Consider the following 21,058-nt stretch of genomic DNA (forward strand, 5'->3'; position numbering starts at 1 on the left):
AATTAATGGCACGTCTGGCGTAGGAGAAAATGCAGCAGAAGGCAGGATGGGTTTGTGTGTCTGTTTAAAGCGGCTCTGTTGAACAAGAGCAGTGATCTGTTGCGTGAATTGGGGACATCTGATAGGAAAATTTTTACATATTCCCGTGGTCTTCCCAAATGGTTTTGTTTCATAGTTTTCATCTTAGCTACCCCGACTTGGGGGTGTAAACCACTCACAGTGGCAAGCAAGACATGGTCCCAAATCTTGGAAAAGTACTTAGAAGTGCTGTCCCTTCACTGACTACCTCCCTGCCTCTTGCTTTCCTCCAGGGCCCCTCGCTTCTCTCCTTAGGTGACCAAGGGTTCTCACCTCTGTCTCCTCCTCCTTCACACTAACACGTCAAGGACGGTTTAACTCTACTTGGTAGGCTGTTGAAGGACAGAGAATCTGGAGCCCATGGTTCCAATGACAACTCTGTTTCTCCCTCTGGGAGACTATGTAGACTTCAATTTCCCAACTATGGAAGGGAGCAGGAAGTGACCCACATGTCTCCGCCAACCCCTTAGGCCCCACCACCTAACAGCCCATGAAGGTACCAGCAGTTGGGCAGGTTAAGGGTTATGCTGGCCTTGATGTCATCTCCAAAACGCAGGTAGCCTAGAGCTCCAACGCCGGTGTACATGGCGGTGATGATGGACATTCCCAAAGACAGCATGGCCGGGAAATGGCGAGCATCCTTCATCTTGTTTTCCAGGGGCAGAACCTACAGAGACATCACAGTGTGAGGAGAGAGGAGGACAACGAGAAACACAAACATAAACGACAGACAGGCCGCTTCTGGGTTATAACCAAAAGAACTGGAAGCAGGAACTCAAAGGGATACTTGTGCGCTCATGTTCACAGTAGCATTACACACAACAGCCAAAAGGTGGGAGCAACCCAGCGCCTATCAGCAGAGATGGACAAATAAAATACGGGAAATTCATGCAACGGGCAATTATTCAGGTTAAAGAAAGAAGAACTTCTGACACATGCTGCAACACGGATGGAACCTGAAGAGATTAGGTGCAGTAAAAGTCGATCAGTGAACCACAGTTACTGTATGATTCCAGTGACATCAGGAACCTGGAGTAGGTGGTTACACAGAGAAAGAGGTGGGGTGATGGTTTCTGGGGGCTACAGGAGGAGTGAACGGGGAGTCTTTGTTTAATGGGTACAGAGTTTCAGTTTTGCAAGTTGAAAAGAGTTCTGGACAGGGAGGCTGATGGTTGCACAACAGTGTGAATGTTGTTAATATCACTGAACTAAACATTTAAAAGGGTTAAGAGGGAAACCTCTAAGTTGGGTATATTTCACCACAATTGAAGGAACAAAGCAGAGAGATTGGGGACGGGGTGAAGGAAAAGGGAAAGAGGAAGGCTCGGAGCCCCAGGATGGGCCCTGAACTGCTCAGAGCTGGAAGCGAGTTTGGGGTGATCCGGACTGATCTGACTGAGAATCCCAACGTCCTGGGGCAGCCAGAAGCAGCCAGCGGTAGCACTTTACTTGGACAACGCAGTCTTTTAAGCAATATTCCCCTCCCTCTCCGCAGGTCTGGTGTTGGAGTGCCCTTTCCATGGGTTTCCCCTGGTGCCCCAGACTTGGAGACCTCTTGTGCTTCCCTATTTTTTTTCCTGGAAATCTCCCTGTCTTATGTTTCAACAAGGGATCTGATCATAATTTTTTTAGGTCCTTGCTTTTTAAGATATGGCCACATATGAGCAGAGGAAATCCAGAGTAGAGAAGTACATGTCATGTAAACTACGCACGTGTAAAAGATGGAAAAATCCACCTGGCAACCCAGGCACTTGAGTACACCGGAGACCTTTCAGAAGCTCGAGTCTACTCTCCCGGGCTGGCCTGAGCCCCAGCCTCTCCCATCAGAAGTGACCTTGCCAGGCATTCCTGCATACCAGCATCAGCCCCTGCTCCATGAGGGAAGCAGACTAGAATCATATGCTCCTCCTCCTTGCCTGTGGGCAACACTGAAGCCCTTCTGCCCTCAAAGACTGCACTCACAAACTATGATGGGGTTGAAGGGCAGGGCCCTTTACAACAGGTCCACCTCTCCCCTTCCCACTGACTTACACTTGGCCTTGTTACTCCCATTACCTTCCGAAGGCACTGGCTTCTGAGACTCCTGACCTCAGGGCACCCCCCCTTCCATCAGTGCACAAGTTGGGAGGCTGAGGCTGCAGGCACACAGGTGATAGCAGTGTACTTCCTCACACCCCGGTTCTCACTCTTGTATTCTCAGAACCTTCTTCCCCTAAATGCATACCTGGCTGTAAGGGAGCCCACAGGGAGCTGAGGCATCTGAGAGTCACTTCTGTCTCCAGAACCCATCCTCTGCCTTCTTCAGGCTCCTGCTGGCGGAGGGACCACCCTTACCTTCTCCTACTCCTTCATCAGGCTGTGCGCCAAGGACATTTTGCATACATCACTTAGCTAATCTATGCCTCAGTTTCCTTGCCTACAAGCTGGCATAAAAGTAAAACTTACCTATTGGGATTTTTTTTTAATAAAAGCACATAGTTGGGGTTTAGTAAATGTTGGCTGTTATTTTTTTTTTTTTTTTACTGTAAGGACTCCATGAAGTTGGCAACTGTATAATGAGACTATGAAAATGAAATAGCTTCCCTGGTTTGCAGAGCTTGAAAGTGGCTAATCCAAGCTGCAGGCCAAACTCAAGTACTTCCTTCTACTCAAAACTGCTTATAGTTATGACTAAATGGAACCTTATCAACTTTCCCCTCCTACTGGAAAATGCTTTTCAGTCCCTTATGCACACTCCTCTGACCCCCATGCAAGTGGAAAATGCTTGAGGGCTGTGTCTTGTTGGGTCTTGCAGTGTCTTTCCACTTTCTGCTGGGCTGGTCTAGCTGCAGCAGGCGTCCAGGAATGCACTGACAGATTGCGAGGAGAGCAGACCATCCGCCTGAGTACTCCTGCCCTGTAATACATTTTGCTTCACAAATTCACCAAGCCTAGAATGATTGCTTTACAAGGCCAGATCACCTTAAGGAAACACACACAACAAACCAACCAAGGAGAAAAATGTCTGCTGACATGAAGTGGAAAGTCCCTGGCCTGGGAGGCAGAGGCAGTGGGAAGGTCTCTGGACCAGGAGTCAGCTGGGTTTCAGCCCTTATTAGTCAGTGACACTGCTATAAACCTGGACACAGCACTAGAGAATTTCTTAATCTTCATTCTGATACCAATGCATTGTGAGCATTCAACAGATGCTTACTGAACAAATGTTATCACCATTTTATAGCTGGAGAACTAAGGCTCAGAGAGCAACTATGATCAAAGCCGAATCCTCACCCATTCTGCTACCAAACTCATTGGATCAACCTCTGTACTTTGCAAATTCTAAAAGTGCTTCCAGTTCCATCTACGTGGCGTCAGCACACTTCGCCATATCTTTCTCACTGATTACAACTAAAAGCCCAGGATAGAATACATAAAGAAACTATGCATGGATTCCGAAAAGTGCACAGTAGCAGGTGAACTGAAGAAGAAAATCCAAATTAGAAAACACAACCATTATGGTGGGGAGTTTCCAGTTTACACCCAAGGGAAGACCAAATCCTCAAACCATCAGTGGATATAGGCGGGTAACCTTCACTGGACTAGAGAGTATGGAGAGAGTCCCCATCTTTTTGTTTTCTTTCCAGGCCATGCCTCCAGGACAAGTCCTTGTCACAAAGCAGCATTCTGCTGGATGGTTGATTGTGGTGGCCTCCCAGTCATCTAACATTCTGAGAACAAATTCTTCTGAGTAGAGTGTGGGATCCTTCTGAAGGTGGGACCTCCAGAGGCTGCAGGCCCATGAAGTTACACCTGGAAAGAATCACTACCGTTCCCCCCCTACCCTTCTCTCGATGTTTAACCCCAGAGCAAACTCAACTGCGGGAAGTACATACCTATACTAGGATAGGAAGGCTGGAAGTCCAGAACCACGGGGAGCTGGTGAGTGTGCCGAGAGCAGGGGACCAGACAAAGCAGCCTCCTGACTCTGGAAGTGAGCTCCTGGGCTCAGCCCTGAGCTGCACAGGGTGGGACAGCCACAAAACACCAAAGCAGAAGCTTTGAGAACTGAATCACTGTATTTAGACAACCTTCTATATACTGATCATGGAGTGGCACTCAGACTCGGGCCAGATCTCACACCAAGGGCTTGGAAGACTCATCTGCTATTACAAGAACCAGGGCCACAGAAAGTGGATCATGACTTGTAATCTGAATCTAAACAATCTGACTGCTTGCCAAAGCCAAAAATCAACATTTTTACTAAGATCTTAACAGGCACCAGCATTTCATATAATATGCTCAAAGTGTAAAGGGTAAAGTTACTCAACATACAAAGAAACAGAAATGGCTCAAAGCCGGCGCTGTGACTCACTAGGCTAATCCTCTGCCTTGCGGCACCGGCACACCGGGTTCTAGTCCCAGTCGGGGCACCGGATTCTGTCCCAGTTGCCCCTCTTCCAGGCCAGCTCTCTGCTGTGGCCCAGGAGTGCAGTGGAGGATGGCCCAAGTACTTGGGCCCTGCACCCCATGGGAGACCAGGAGAAGTACCTGGCTCCTGCCATCGGATCAGTGCAGTGCACCAGCCGCAGCACGCCGGCCACAGTGGCCATTGGAGGGTGAACCAACGGCAAAAGGAAGTAGTTTTACCATTTTAGTGCCTATATTTAGGGCTTTCATCCATTTTGAGTTAATTTTTTTGTGGTAAAAGTTAATTCTTTTGTATGTGGTTGTCCAGTTGCTTCAGCACAATTTGTTGAAAAGACTTTTCTTATTTAAAGAGTTCTGGCACCAAAAATCAATTGACTGTAGATGTATGGGTTTACTTCTGGACTCTTGATTCCTTTTCCATTGATCTGTCCATCTGTCTGCATGACAGTACCACACTATGGTTGTTTGCATCATTGTTCCCTTATGTATAAGACACAGCTTTTCAGTCTTTCATGATCTTGATTTTAATACCTAGCTTTTAGCAGCTATATTGTAATATATCTGATATAGTTTTCTTTGAGTCTGTCTTATGTAGGAGTCACTTAATTTCTTAAATTTATAAATATCTCTTACCTAACCTGTTAAGTTTTCAGCCATAGTTTTTCAAATTCTTTTTTCTGTATCCGTCTCTATCTAAATCTTCATGACCTTGGATTTGGGCTGGAGCATAGCAGAATGCAAAGTGACTGCTTAATGGGTACAGGTTCTCTTTTTGGGTCATGGAATTGGATAGTAATGATGATGGCACAATATTGCACAGGTACTAAAAGCCACTGAAATGCATACCACAAAATGGCACATTATATATATATATATATATATGGATTTTTATCTCCATAACATTAAAAGTATGAATAATACATATTACACAAACGCTAATCTAAAGGAATCTGGAGCATGCATATTGCTTGGGCCCCATACCCACGCAGGAGACCCGGAAGTAGCTCCAGGCTTCTAGCTTTGGCCTGATCCAGCCCCAGCTATTGTGGCCATTTGGGGAGTGAACGAGCAGATGGATGATCTGTCTGTCACTTTCCTTCTCTAACTCTGCCTTTCAAGTGAATAAAAAATAAATCTTAAAAAAAGATAGAATTTCAGCTATCAAGACAGCGTGGTACTCGTGAAAGATTCAACACATTGCTCAACTGCTGAGGAACTGCAGAAACTGATCCAGGCATGCATCCCAGTCAACGTTATATGAAGACGCAAAGCCAGTTCAAGGTCGAACAGATAGGCTTTTCAACAAAGGATGCGAGAACACTTGGGCATCCTATTAAAAAATGAACTTCAGCCCATAAACACCTGAAATTAAAATGAACTCAGAGACAGTATAGATTTAAATGTACAATAAAAATTCTAAAACATTTAGAAGAAAATATCAAAGAAAATCTTTGTGATCTTGGGTTAGGTAAACTTCTCATTTTTTTAAAAGTTTTATTTTTATTATTTGACAGAGTTACACAGAGAGAGGAGAGGCAGAGAGAGAGAGAGAGAGAGGCCTTCCATCTGATGGTTCACTCCCCAATTGGCCGCAACAGCCAGAGCTGTGCCGATCTGAAGCCAGGAGCCAGAAGCTTCTTCTGGGTCTCCCATGCGGGTGCAAGGGCCCAATGATTTGGGCCCTCGTCTACTGCTTTCCCAGGCCATAACAGGGAGCTGTATTGGAAGTGGAGCAGCTGGGTCTCAAACCGGCACCTATATGGAATGCCGGCGCTTCAGGCCAGGGTATTAACCTGCTGCGCCACAGCACCGGCCCCAGGTGAAGTGTTTTTAGATGCAACACCAGAAGCTGGATCCACAGAAGAAAAATGTTGATGAATTGGACTTTATCAAAATTAAAAATGTTTGCTTTGTAAAATATATTAATAGACTAAAAAGACAAGCTACACACTGGAGAAAAATTTCAAAGTTACATATCTAATAAAGGATTTATATTTGGAACACACAAAGAGCTCTTAAAACTCAACAATAAGAAAATAACAACTGAGTTTTAAAAAACCTGCAAAATAGGTGAACAAATACTTCACCAAAGAAGATATATTGATACCAAAAAAGCACATAAAAAGATGCTCAAGGGGCCAGCACTGTGGCATAGTGGGTAAATCCACTATCTGCAGTGCCGGCATCCCATATGGGTGCTGATTTGAGTACCAGCTGCTCCAGTTCTGATCCAGCTATAATGGCCTGAGGAAGTAGTAGAAGATGGCCCAAGTCCTTGAGCCCCTGCACCCATGTGGGAGACCTGGAGGAAGCTCCTGGTTCCTGGCTTCAGATCAGCACAGCTCCAGCCCTTGCGGCCATCTGCAGAGTAAACCAGTGGTTGGAAGACCTCTCTCTCTCTCTGCCTCTGCCGCTGCTCCTGCCTTTCAAATAAATAAATAAATCTTTTAAAAAAAAAAAGATGCTCAAAACCACTGGTCATTAGTAAAATGCAAACTAAATAACAACCCAATACTACTATACTTCTATTAGAATGGCTGAAATAAAAAACACTGACAGTACATACAAGTGCCAGCAAAGTTACAGAACAACTGGAATGTTCACACATTCCAGTTGGTATAGCCAATCTGAAATGCTACAGCCAGTCTGAAAAAGCAGTTTGGCAATTTCTCACCAAGTTAAAGATACATTACATATCATGTCACATACTCCATGCATTGTATACTTAGCAAAGCTACTCCTAGAGAAACAAAAACTTACATTCACATGATGGCTGTACATCAATGCTTACAGCAGCATGGTTTATAATTGCCAAAACCTAGAAACAACTCAAATATTCTTCAACAAGTGAGTTGATAAACTAGGGATGCTCCATAATAAAAAGCAACAAGCTACTGATACAGGCAGTGGCATGGATGAATCTTAAATGCTTCAGGATAAGTGAAAGAAGCCAGACTCAAGAAGTTACTTACTGTGTGGTTCCCTTTATATGAAATTCTGGAAAATATAAAGCAGTAGAACAGGAGGAGGTTGCCAGGAGTTAGTGCTGGGAGATGTTGTGACAATTAAAGGGAGTGTGAGGAAATATTTGTGGGGAGAGAGTTGTTCTATATTCTGATTCTTTGCAGTTCTCAAAACTTACAGGAATATGCACCAATAAAGTTATTTTATTTTATGTAAATGCAAAAGCAAGTTTTATAAATATATAAACAGTATTATATATATATATATAAGTATATAAACAATATTATTACCCTTCTCCAAATGTGGAAGTAAAGACTATATAATAACCCATTATTATATACATATCCCTTTCTAGTTTAAAACTCCTTTATATCTAATAAGATCCTTTAATGTAAGCTTTACACAGCCATTAGCCTTGATTTTAAAAGATTAAGAGGGGCTAGCACTGTGGTGCAGTGGGTTAATGCCCTGGCCTGAAGTGCCAGCATCCCATACGGGCGCTGGTTCGAGACCTGGCTGCTCCACTTCTGATCTAGCTCCCTGCTATGGCCTAGGAAAGCAGTAGATGATGACCCAAGGCCTTGGGCCCCTGCGCCTGTGTGGGAGACCTGGAAGAAGCTCCTGGTTCCTGGCTTTGGATTGGTGCAGCTCCGGCCATTGTGGCCAATTGGGGAGGGAACCATAGGATGGAAGATCTCTCTCTCTCTCTGCCTCTCCTCTCTCTGTGTAACTCTGACTTTTAAATAAAAATAAATAAATCTTTAAAAAATATTAGGAAAGCTAAATTCTTAGGAAGATGAACAGACACAGTAGGAAAAAAATAAAACCATCTCCTGACTGGTTCCTGTTGCAATCTCCATTTCTCCTGGTCATAACAAGTGACCCAAGTGTGACTAAAAGTTACTAACTCCCATGTGCATTCCCCACAGGCCCTACCCAGTGGCCAAAAGGACCCAGAGATCCAGAGCTCACAGCTGCTTCTCAGAAATCCATGCAGAGCACCAAGGAAAGTCCACCCCAGTCCAAAGCTTACCACACCAATGCTTTCAAATGAGAAAATGGCTGTTCCAAAGAAGAGAGGGTAGGTCTTCCAGCTTGCTACTAGTGGCAACCGGCTGGGGTCAGGAATTTCCTACAGGAGAGAGAAATGCAGTCAGCTTGCCACTCTCAAAGCCCATTGAGCTCTTTATGATAGTAGTGTTCTGGGAAGAGACCTGATTTTTTTTTTTTTTAATTGAATGTCAAAAAGTGCAGACAACTTCAAAGGGAAGTAGGCAATGATCAGAGTTGAGTTTAATACTGCCTAATACCAGAGAGTCGGAGGCTAGAAAGAGGGAGGCACCCGTGTTGTCCGTACCCTGAATGGTGTGTATCTCATGGAGGGCACTGGGCTTACTGCAGACTTCCAGAAGGAAACCTTTCAGAGTTCACAGATTAGTGCCAAGCCAAGATGCCCAGTGGATGGTGGTCATGGGTGTTGGAAATCACTGTGACGTTTGCCCTAGTAATATTCTAGGGAACTGACAGCACTTAGTTAAACACGAAGGTTTCCTTTGGTCCTATGAAGTTTCATTGGAAGAGGAGCAGAGTGTGGAGCTATGCACCTCATCCTGGCATTTCTTCCATCAGGTTGTCTCTCTGCTATCTCATCCTTCTGACTATCAACCCATTCATGTTGTTTCTCCAAATACTTATTTGCTTTTTGGGTCAAACTCTAGCTTTTAAAAAACTGTGCTTATTTTGCAAGAATAACACCTGGACTGTTGAGCTATAAACAAGTCCTACAATGACTGGCTAGCAGCCAAAGGCAGAGGAGATCAGGATCTGTGCCACAGTTAAAACTTAACAAGTTACTCATAGTTGTACATTCTCTAGGCTACAATTCCAAGCACCCCAAATTACCTACAGGGAATACAAGATTAAAAAAAAAAAAAGCTCTATTATTTAGCCACAGAGGAGTAGACAGCAAGTCTGAAAAACCATAAGCAAATCTATTATGGTAATTACAACATTTCTGAGGTTGAGTTATGGGTATTGCATTTCCCCCAATTTATTTCCTATCCTTTCTAATATTTCTTTTATAGTGAACAGCACTACATAGAAATAGAAAGTCCAGAAGCCCACTGGCATACCCAATAACTCCCAGGTGTTTTTCTCTTTGAGCAGCCTCAGGGTCTGCCCTGGGTACCCAAAGCACAGTGTAACACAAAGGCCCTGCTCCTGGAGGGGTCGGGCGTGTGATGTGCACTAGCCTGGGCGATGAACTGGGTGAGGATGACTAGGCTGACCAGCATGGAGATGTTGGCCAGCAGGGAGAAGACGGTCAGGACGCGCAGGTTCCGGATGAAAACCAGCAGCACCAGGAAGGGCAGGAAGGCGAGCATGTAGAGCCGCGAGTCCACGGTGGGCGTCAGGACCACCGTCTCGTTGTAGTGACAGTTGTTGGTTGTGCTGTTAACAGCTTCCACTACCTGAGGAGGCAATGGGAAAAGCAAGAAGAGGGGACGATCAATCTTCTGGCCACATGGTTAGCCTGGCACCAGCCCATATCAGATGCCTGGGTAGAGCTGGAGTCTCCAGGGGAGAAGTCAGGTGAATTTAGAACTTCTTATTCTAAACCCTCCACACTGCACTTCTCCAAAGGACGATGCACAAATAACTCTAATAAAAAATTAACTTAGTACAAAATAAGTAACTGGATTTATAGAGGTTATTTGTTGGCTTTTGATAACTCAGCATCTATTCCTGCTAGTATCAATCTGTTTTTCGAGGCTTCTCCCTGGGCACTGAATGTAGCCTGGGAGGACCGTAACTCGCAACCACGTGACCGTCAGAGGATTGACCTTTGACTCAAGCCAGGCATTCAGAATCTCTTCGGGAATCTGAATCTAAATCTGATGCAAAGCAACACAAGGACAGAACTAGAAAAGAATAAAAACCAATCAGCAATATTCTCTGAGGATATTGCCCATCGGTTCTACCTTCCTACTGCCCCGATTCCTTTTCTGTCCTGTAACCCGTGTTTATTTTTTTAGCTTTTGTTGTAATTTTGTAAGTTAGCTAAAATCTTCCACTAAATTTATTTATTGATTCAGTGAAAGAAAATACTTTTTCTTTTGTTTAGATTCAGAAAACCCAACACTTGTTGAGAGAGAGAGAGATCTTCCATCCGCTGGTTCACTCCCCAACTGGCCACAACAGCCGGAGCTGCACCAATTCAAAGCCAGGAGCCAGGAGCTTCTTCCAGGTCTCCCATGTAGGTGCAGGGGCCCAAACACCAGGGCCATCTTCCACTGCTCTCGTAGCCATAGCAGAGAGCTGGATTGGAAGTGGAGCAGCCAGGTTTCAAACTGGCGCCCATATGGGATGCTGGCACTGCAGGCAGTGGCTTTACCCGCTATGCCACAGCACTTATTTCTTAATTGGACCAATAATGCCATTGTGCATAAGAAAACCCTTCCTCGTGTGGACTGGGCCATTCATTGTAGAACACTGAGCATACTTGGATCTTACCTAGTGAAAACTATTAACATCTCCCAATCATTGTGATAAACAAGAAACACTCTCACTCATCCTTGAGGAAGAGAGAATTCTTCCTTGTGTGGACTGGGCCACTCACTGCAGAGTATTTAGCATCCCCAGTTCTCACCCAATGAAAGCTATTAACATCCTCCAACCACTGTGATAATAGCGACCCCTCACCCCACCCAGAGTCAGGGGTGGGTGGTAGTACCATCCTGTTTCAAATCAGCAAGACCTAACTAACACAAGTGGTAAGACTAATCAAGCAATACAATCCAGTGCAGAATGACTGGAAGCTAGAGTTAAGCAGGAAGAAAACGTAGAAGCATTGGTAGTCTCAGTACCTAAGGACAGGCACATTAACATCCTAGAATACATTCATCAGTAAACCTTTTATACAACATCACAATAGCATGTATGATATACATGCTTTTCATTTTACAAAATAGTAACTACAGCATATACTCTTTTCACTTAACAGAGCACTGTGGCTACACAGATGAAATCAGTGAATCTTGTTGTTTTTTTTTTTTTTTCTGATTCCTCCCTACAGTAGGAAAAAAAAATTTCAAGGACCTACGAAAATGGAACCTATCCAGCCTTCCAGGTCCTCCCTTCCTATGGCTAAAACTTTCTTCTGTAACCAATTGTATTGCCTCTCCTGAGAAGTCCTTACATTCCTGCCTTTGGATTTTCACTCATTCTCCCACCTTGGCCGCCCCTTTCCCTCCAAGCTGCCTTCCAATGCCCGGCCAAGACATACCCCTTGGAAGTGGCTTTGCCTGCTCCAGTGATCTCTGCCAGGCAGTTCACAATACACACCCATGACTCAGGTGGTGTTAGTGGCATTCTAGTCTGTCACCAACATATCATATGATATTCAACATTTTCTGTTTTAAAAGACACCCCTCTTGGGCTGTAAATGCCTCAAGACAGCACCTGCCTTGACAAAAACTGTAGATAAGGAGCTGGCATCCCATGTGGGCACCGGTTCAAGTCCTGGATGCTCCACTTCCAATCCAGCTCTCTGCTAATATGCCTGGGAAAAGCAACAGAAGATGGCCCAAGTGTTTGGGTCCCTGCATCCTCATGAAAGACAAGGAATAAGCTCCTGGCTTGTGGCTTCAGCCTGGACTGTGCAGTGAACTAGCATATGGAAGATCTCTCTCTCTCTTTCTCTCTTTCTGTCTCTCCCTCTCTCTGTAATTCTGACTTTCAAATAAATCTTTAAAATACTGTAGATGACAAATAAGTGCAAATAGAAATAAATTCAGAAGCTAAAGTTCTACAGATAGGAAATTGCTTTCAGAAAAATAATCTAGAAATGTATTTTCAAGAGCCTTCAAAATAAACTCTTTCACTTGATAACTCTAAGAATACAAAGGGTGTTCAGAAAGTGCATAGAAATGTATATTTTGGAAAAACTATGCATGAATTTTTAAAAATTACATCAAAGTAAACTTATCTTTTAATTCTAATTCCAAGGAACCTTTTGATGTGCCCTTGTAAATACTCAGGAAATAAAGGGCTACACAAAGAATTGTGTGCCACTGCAACCAAGTCAAGCAGAAAAACAAAGGCAAACAAAGGAAATATCCATAATGAAAGACTAATTGTTGTGAACTTGTGTGATGGAACTAAGAAAAATTACACTGAAAAAACGTAAGGGGGCCGATGCCATGGCATAGCAGGTAAAATTGCCACCTGCAGTTCCAGCATCCCATATGGTCGCCTGTTCAAGTCCTGGCTGTTCCACTTCTGTTCCAGCTCTCTACTATGGCCTAGAAAAGCCCTGCAGGATGGCCTAGGTCCTTGGGCCCCTGCACCTGCATGGGAGACCTGGAAGAAGCTCCTGGCTCCTGGCTTTGGATCCGCGCAGCTCTGGCTGTTGCAGCCACCCATCTGGGGAGTGAACTAGCAGAATTAAGACCTCTCTCTCTCTCTCCGCCTCTAACTCTGCCTTTCAAATAAATAAATAAATCTTAAAAAAAAAAAAATAAAAATATAAGGACATTGATAAATGCAAGCCAGTTAATGCTAAATTATAGTCACAAATGATTGGATTAGGAAATATTTTGTTACTTTGTTATGTTTTATTTTATTTTGCTTTACACAACTTTAAAAACTTGCTCTGGTGTCAGAGGGCTGAGGCTTTTAATCTCACCTCCAATACTTAATATACATTCTGGAGCTTGTAACCACAATTTTCACATCTGAAAACCTGGAATAACCACATTATGTACTCTACTAAGGTCATGGAGACAATTAGATGAGGGAAAACATGAGAAGTGCTTAGCACTGTATCTGACAACAGAAGCTAATTATAGGGGCTGGCACTGCGGAATAGCGGGTAAAGCTGCCGTCTACAGTGCTGGCATCCCATATGGGCACCAGTTTAATGTAGATGACAAATAAGTGCAAATAGAAATAAATTCAGAAGTGGCTGCTCCACTTCTGACCCAGCTCTCTGATATGGCCTGGGAAACCAGTAGAAGACGGCCCAAGTGCTTGAGCCTCTGTACCCAGGTGGGATACCCAGAAGAAGCTCCTGGCTCCTGGCTTTGGATGGGCCCAGCTCTGGCCATTGCGCCCATTTGGGGAGTGAATCAATGGATCGAAGATTTGTTTCTGCTTCTACCTCTCTGTAGCTTTACCTTCCAAATAAGTAAGTAAATCTTAAAAAAAAAAAAAAAAAAAAGACATGCTGGAAGTATAGAAAACACTCTGGATTTCAAAGACTTAGTATTCAAGAAAATATGTAAAAAATTTTTTAAATAAACGAATTCACTATATATATAATTCATTACACATATATAATTCATTATATAAAATCAGCTAATTCATAGCAGGCATTCACAAATGCCTACTATGTTTTTCACCTTCTACTTAACTTTTTTACATTTTTGAATTCCTGATATTATAAACAGAAATAAGAGCCCTAAAGTAATTTTTTGTTCTGTTTATTGATTAATGGTAACTTCTGTCATTACCCATGTTATTTTGCTCAAATTGTTACAAGACAACTTGTGGATAAGAGCAGAAAGAACCCCTGGGAACCACAACTGTAAAGCTACAGCATGAGTACTTCAAGGTAGATAAAGACGACCCAAAGAGGACTGGGAATCATCAAACAGGACCTGTAGCAATTTTAGAAGCATTCAGTACGCTTAAGCTCCAATGCAGGAGGACTGACAGAGTCCAAGGGTCATTCCAGCTCAGGACTTTGGAGACCAACCTTGAGGTCAAGTCCAAGATCCTGGCCAAAGGGCACTGTGGCAAAAGCAACCACAAGGGAATCTGCAGATACGTGAGTTGTTGGGGGTGGGGAAGGGGAGAAGAGTTGGTTCTTTGATAACATCCAGATAGATATTTAGTTCAACCAGGACTCAAAGAGAAGGAATTTGTTAAAAACAAAAAAATACAAGTAGCAGAGGAGCCTCCCTTCTCCACGTCTCTCCCCCTCCCACCTTCTCTAAAAGACTGTACCTGCTTTAGATTATCGGCCAGAAACACAATGTACACACAGCAGAAGCCCAGCTGGGTGACAATAAGGAAGAAGCTCACAATATGCCTAGAAAGGAGGGAGAGGGAGAGAAAGAAAACTTGCCATGAACAAGTAGACGTGCGAATCTGACGCTGTCCCCAGCACCCTCCATCACAGCCAACTGGGGCAGTAAGAAGGGAGGTGACAGCGGTTCTTTGTCTGATTTAAAAAACAATGGTTCCCAACCACCCTCAGCTCGGCCAGCAGTAAAGTTCTTCGTGGCAGGAACCTCTCCTCACTCCTGGCTCTACAGCATTCCCCGACGTTGACAGTACTAAAGGCAGGGCAGACGCATGAGGTTTTATTAGCATTCAACATTTATTAGCATTCAACATTGTCCCTACCATGTGCCAGACAGGATGTTAGACGCTGAGGCTGAACACATAAACATGGCCTCTTCCTCTCGTGGTTTACGGGCTAGCGGGAGATATGGAGAAATGTATCACACGGCCTAGGCCATGGTAGCGAGGGCATTTCACCCTAATTATGGGCAGACAGCCACCTTAGAAAAACCAATACCTGAGTGAGAGTCACTTGGGAATGGGAAAAAAGAGATAAAAAAGGAGGGGGATGGGGCCGGCGCTGTGGCTCACTTGGTTAATCCTCCACCTGCGGCGCTGGCATCCCATATGGGTGCCAGTCCTGGTCCTGGCTGCTCCTCTTCCAGTCCAGCTCTCTGCTGTGGCCCAGGAGGGCAGCGGAGGATGGCCCAAGCGTTTGGGCCCCTGCACCCGCATGGGAGACCAGGACAAAGCACCTGGCTCCCGGCTTTGGATCAGCGCAGCGCCGGCCGTTGCCGCCATTTGGGGAGTGAACCAACGGAGGGAAGACCTTTCTCTCTGTCTTTCTGTCTAACTCTATCTGTTGAATAAAAAAAAAAAAAAAAAAAAAAAAAAAAAGGAGGGGGAATAGACAGGGAAGGGAGGAGTAGAGGAAAGAGGGGAGAAGTGAGGAAAGAGCATTTCAGGAGAGTCCACTGCAGAGTAAGACTGAAGGCTACGAGTCTGTTTAGGTGATTTTTGCAAAAAATGGAAGTGGAAGATGGTGGCAGCCTGGACAGAGACATGGCCATTAGGAAGACAGATTTAGAGCATTTTAAGAAATACAAGCATGAGGGCCAGCATGGTGGCACAGCAAGTTAAACTGCTGCCTGCAACGTCAGTATGCCATACGAACACCAGTTTGAGTGCCGCCTGTCCCATTTCCAATCCAGTTGCCTGCTAATGTACCTGGGAAAGCAGCTGAAGGTGGCCCAGATCCTTCCAGGCTCCTGGAGTGGCTAGACATTGCAGCCATTTGAGGACTGAACTAGCAGGTGGAAGACCTCTCCCTCTCTCTGTAACTCTATTATTAAAATAAATAAAAAATAAATCTTCAAAAAGTACAAGGGTGGGGCCAGCGCTATGGCATAGCGGGTTAAAGCCCTGGCCCGCAGTGCTGGCATCCCATATGGGCGCCGGTTCTAGTCCCGGCTGCTCTTCTTCCAATTCAGCCCTCTGCTATGGTCTGGAAAAGCAGTAGAAGATGGCCCAAGCCCCTGGGCCCCTGAACTTGCGTAGGAGATCCGGAGGAGGTTCCTGGTTCCTGGCTTCGGATTGGCATAGCTCTGGCCATTGTGGCCATCTAGGAAGTGAAACAGAGGGTGGAAGATCTCTCTCTCTGTCTCTCTTTCTCTCTGTAACTCTTTCAAGTAAATAAAATAAATCTTTTTTTTTTTAAAAGTACAAGGGTATATCAAATGCTCATAAAAATGGAATTAAAAGATAAGTTTACTTTGATGTAAAAATATTTGTGATCCACGCAACATGAGAGATCTTCAAAAAATTTGTAATGGGGCTGGCTCTGTGGCATAGCAGGTAAAGCCGCTGCCTGCAGTGCCAGCATTCCATATGGGCACTGGTTTGAGTCTTGGCTGCTACATTTCCAATCCAGCTCTCTGCTCTGGCCTGGGAAAGCAGTGGAGGATAGCCCAAGTCCTTGGGCCCCTGCACCCATTTGGGAGACCAGGAAGAAGCTCCTGGCTCCTGGCTTTGAATTGGTGCAGCTCTGGCTGTTGTAGCCATTTGGGGGGTGAACCAGCAGATCGAAGACTTCTCTGTCTCTCCTTCTCTCTCTGTGTAACTCTGACTTTCAAATAAATAAATAAATCTTTTTTTAAAAAAAAGTTTGTAAAAATATGTATTACAAAAAACTATACATGAGTTTAAAATCGCTTTGCATCAAAATAAAAGTGTCTTTTAATTCCACTTTTCCTTAAACTTTTCAAAGTATCCTTGTACTATGAAGGCAGAACTTATAGAATTTGGAAATCACCCATGTCTTTTGGTGAGGGAAGGAAATAATATAAGGTAATATATAGGCTTTTTGTTTTCTAAAAGATTTATTTATTAGAAAGGTGGTGTTACAGAGAGAGAGAGAGAGAGAGATCTTTCATCTGCTGATTCAATCTCCAAATGGCTGCAACAACTAGGGCTTAGCCAGGCTGAACCCAGACATCAGGAGCTTCATCTGGGTTTCCCACATGGGTGCAGTGGCCCAAGTCTTGTACCGTCTTCTGCTGCTTTTCCCAGGAACATTAGCAGGGAGCTGCATCAGAAGCAGAGCAGCCAGGACTCGAACTGGCACCCAGAAGGGATGCTGGCATCACAGGTAAGCAGCTCTACCCATTATGCTACAACACCAGTCCCTGATATATAGCCTTTTGACTTGAACAGCAAAACGAACTGGGAATCTTAGAAAGAAGAAGAGGTTTTAGGAGAAGGAGAAGAAAAGCAGTCAGCATCTGAATTGTTGCGCTGGAGGTTCCTGTGGGAGGTAATCAAATCCCAGGGTCCAGACGTGCTGAGCTGTAGGTAAAGGACAAAGCTGTGCACAATCAGTGTTGCAGAGCGAGAAAGGGAAGGCAGCCTTCAAAACTCTGGAGAACACTGACACTTATAGAAGCGATGAGCTGACAACAAACGCAGAGGAATGGTCAGGAAGGCAGGAGGGAATCTAGGGAGGAGGGTCCATGGAAGGCAAGTGGGGAGAGAATGTTTGGAAAACGGAAGAGTTGACTGTTCGCACTACTGCTGAGAGGGTCTCTAGGGTAAGGAAGGTGCAGCGTGGGACTCTCTTGCGACACTGACGGATGGGACTTCAGTAGAGTTACAAGGACAGGGAATCCAGGTGACCCTGAGAGAGGTGTGAATGGCCGGGAAAGAAGTAAACTCAAAGTGGGCCTTGAAGCCAGGGTGAGCTCGGGTCTCCATGGTGCCCTTATTCTCCCTCACTGGAGTTTCATGGACCAAAGCACTTCTGGCCATGCTGCAGACATTCACTGGGTATTTGTTGACTGACTGCATATGAAATACAAGATAGGATGGAGAAGAAGAAAAGTGGATACCCTTGAATGCTGAGAGCAGAGCTTGTAGTAAAGGATTTCCAGTTACAGGAGAGGTGCTGACTTAGTGGGACCCGGTCCCTCGTAGGAGGAAGAAAGCTTTTTTTATGTGCCTGAGTGAGTGGGAGGATTTGAGGGGCTGTGGCAGGCCAAAGTCTGGTCCTACAGCTGGAAATTTCTGGCCATTATCCCAGAGCTTTCCTAAAGTGTGCAGAGGCTGGACTTCGGGATGCCAAGGATGATCGTGAGCTTTGGGCTAAGGGTAGTGCCAGGCCCCTGAGGCCTTGTAGATTACATCACACAGGCAGGGGCCTGTCACGAGTACTGCAGTAGTCTGGGGTACCACAGTTCAAGGGAGACTGGCAATCTTGATGGGGCTTAGGAAACAGGATGAAGTGGGGACAGGTCTAACAGCATGGGCAAAGGAGCAGCTTCGTCCCAAACTTCAGAAGACCATGGGTGCTGACTTACTCTGTGCCACCCCTGAGGGCTAAAAGGTGGGATTTTCAGGGCATAAGAATTCAGGCTGACAAAAGGTCCTTAATGTCTTGGTCTTTTCTGCTCCTGTCACTACGCACTCTCCCTAACAGGCCTCTTCTGCCCTGGATTCGTGGCTGCTGACTTTAATTCTGCATCACCTGCAGACCCACAAGTTCCCTCTCGACCATCCCCACTCGAATGGCTCGTAGACTCCTCAAACCCAGCTGGTCCAGAATAGAAGTCTTCAGGAAATCTGAGTCAATCTTGACTTTTCCATTTCTCTCTCTCCCAGGACTGAGTTAGTGACCGAGTCACCTGCTTCAGTCCCTCTTGGACCAGATGGGTCGCAGCCACAATCACCATTGTCTGGCTGTTGTCCAGGGCCTCCTCGTGTGCCTGAGTCCATCTGTAACTGTTCCCTTATCATCTGATCTCAGTGAAGCCGGATATATGTTTGAATAATGCAAATATGATTACTTGGTTGCCTTTAAGAAAAGAGCAGAACCTTTGAGCAAGCCTGCAATGTACAACTTGATTGCACACCAGACTCCTTCTTCAATTTCACCTCCCTGACTCTGTCCTCAAGCTGCCTTGTCCTTCTGTTCCCTGAAGTAGTCAAATAGACCTTCCTCTTCAAAGCCTTCATGCCTGCTCTTCTGTCTTCCTGGAGGGCCTCCAGACCTCTGCCCACTTTCCCCTAGGGAATTCCTCCTCCTTCAGAACTCATCTCAACTGTTCCAGCCTAGGACTCCCCCCTCACCCCACCCCCCAAATCTCCTTACTTGCTCAGTATCAACCAGTCTTGTTCCCTATGGTGCAATCCCAGGGCCTGGCACATATAAGCAAAGTAGTGTAATAAAAGAGTGAATTTTGTTAAAACTGAATAGCAAAGTAATGAGCACCCTGTCTTTGGAGCTGTGCAAGAAGGAGGACTGAATCCACGATGCCATCAATGAACCCCTTCCCCGTGGAAAATCTGACATTCTGTGCCACGAGACCCATCCTTCCACAGAAGCAGACATCCCCGACGACAGCTATTTCCCCTCCTGTATCCCATCCCCCTGTAGGCAAAGAAAGAACAAGATACCTTCCCCACTGGGCGTGGTCGCGGAGCCAGGCGCTGGGGCTGGCTTCTAGCCCATGCATCACTGTGTCCCCATAGTCCATGAAGGGCTTGTTAAGCCTGCAAGAGAGAGTACAAACACACTTGCCTGGGTTTAACCTGAGATAACACACTCAAAAGTCAGGGGACACAGCTAGATAGCAGAAAGAACTATGGGGCAGAGACCCAAGCTCCAAGTTAGCCTTTGACACCTGGCTGTAATTCCTCAGTGGCTGGTTTTCCTCACCTGCCCAGTGAGGCAGTTATTAGTGAGCAAGAGTCACAACGCACACCTTGCATGGGAACAGAGATTTTCCTACCCATGACTCCCACTGGATCCTCATGAGAATTCTCCGAGGCGGGGTCAGGCATGGCTTGTTTATGCCCAACTGACAGATGGGCCAACCAGATAAGCACAATGGCCTGATTGAAATCACCTGATTAGCCACACCAGCGCGTTTCATCTTGGACACTCCGCTCTTCCTCCAGGCCTTGTTGGAGAAAACTAAGAAATAAACGCTTGCTCTATGTAGGATGTTTCTGGGGTGGCCCTGATGACCACGCACCAAAGGAACTGATACCAAGAAATTGTTTTCCTCACCTGTGGCAGAAGTGCTGGGCGCACCTGACCAGGATGTGCATACAGTGGCATGCGATAAAGCCCATCACCAGCAGGCTGAGGGGGCCCATCTGGAAGGAAGGGGCAAAGGAAGAGAAAAGAATGGATTCATGAAGAGTACTGCGTGGAGGGATCTGGGACACCGAACTCATTAAAGACTCAAACAACTGGGGCCAGCGCTGTTGTATAGTGGGCTGGGCTGCGGCGCCAGCATCTCATGTGAGCACTGATTCATGTCCCAGCTGCTCCTCTTTGATCCAGCTCCCTGCTAATGGCTTGGGAAAACAGTGGAAGATGGCCCAAGCCTTTGGGCCCCTGCACCTGTATGGGAGACCCGGAAGAAGTTTCTGGCTCTTGGCTTCAGATCAGCCAAGCTCCAAACATTGAGGTCATTTGGGGAGCGAACCAATGGATGGAAGACCTCTTTCTCTCCCTCCTCTGCCATTCTGTAACTCTGCCTTTCAAATAAATGAATAAATCCTTTTTTTAAAAAAACAAAGATGCAAAGAACTTTCCTGCAAACTGGTTTGTAAGCTCTTCGTAGCAGCAACAAGTTTTTCAAATATAATGTCAAGTAGTATTCCAATATGGCAGATAAGACAGTCACACTGGGGTAGTGCGGTGGGAATAGGGGCTTCAGAATCCTGACCATGTGTTTCCTTGGGGACTCCTGAGGCATCTTTAAGGAGACCTGGTGCTCTATGGAGCATTATTGGAAAACTGGTCAGAGTCCGACCCTTGCATTCCACAAGGAGGGAACCGAGCCCCCGAGAGCAGATGAATGGCTATGCAAGGTCACAGAGGCGGAGGCAGAGCCAGCACTCAAAGTCAAGGCAGAAGTCTGTACTTCAAGTCAGGACCAAGTGGCCCCTCAGCCAGACTGCTCTTGGCAGGCTATTGTAAACCGCCAGAGCCTCTCTTGCTCCCTCCCTCCTACAGCCCAGCGCTAAGGGCCCCACC

General features: G+C 45.5%; 1 protein-coding gene across 2 annotated transcripts in view; it reads right to left on the reverse strand.

Moving 5' to 3' along the window:
- The window catches only part of SLC36A2 (solute carrier family 36 member 2), a 32,014-nt gene that overhangs the window by 6,179 nt on the left and 4,777 nt on the right, over window positions 1-21,058 (reverse strand). Inside the window, exons 3-8 of one of the 2 annotated variants that reach the window (XM_002710321.5) lie at window positions 20,081-20,169; window positions 19,465-19,560; window positions 14,458-14,542; window positions 9,702-9,920; window positions 8,483-8,581; window positions 579-745 (exon numbers count right to left, since the gene is read on the reverse strand). In XM_002710321.5, coding sequence (XP_002710367.3) covers window positions 579-745; window positions 8,483-8,581; window positions 9,702-9,920; window positions 14,458-14,542; window positions 19,465-19,560; window positions 20,081-20,169 — 755 coding nt within the window. The remainder of the gene's footprint in view (window positions 1-578; window positions 746-8,482; window positions 8,582-9,701; window positions 9,921-14,457; window positions 14,543-19,464; window positions 19,561-20,080; window positions 20,170-21,058) is intronic. The other variant, XM_070076338.1, reaches the window with a different exon arrangement.

This window comes from Oryctolagus cuniculus, chromosome 6, assembly GCF_964237555.1.
Source record: "Oryctolagus cuniculus chromosome 6, mOryCun1.1, whole genome shotgun sequence".
NCBI classification, from domain to species: Eukaryota; Metazoa; Chordata; class Mammalia; order Lagomorpha; family Leporidae; genus Oryctolagus; species Oryctolagus cuniculus.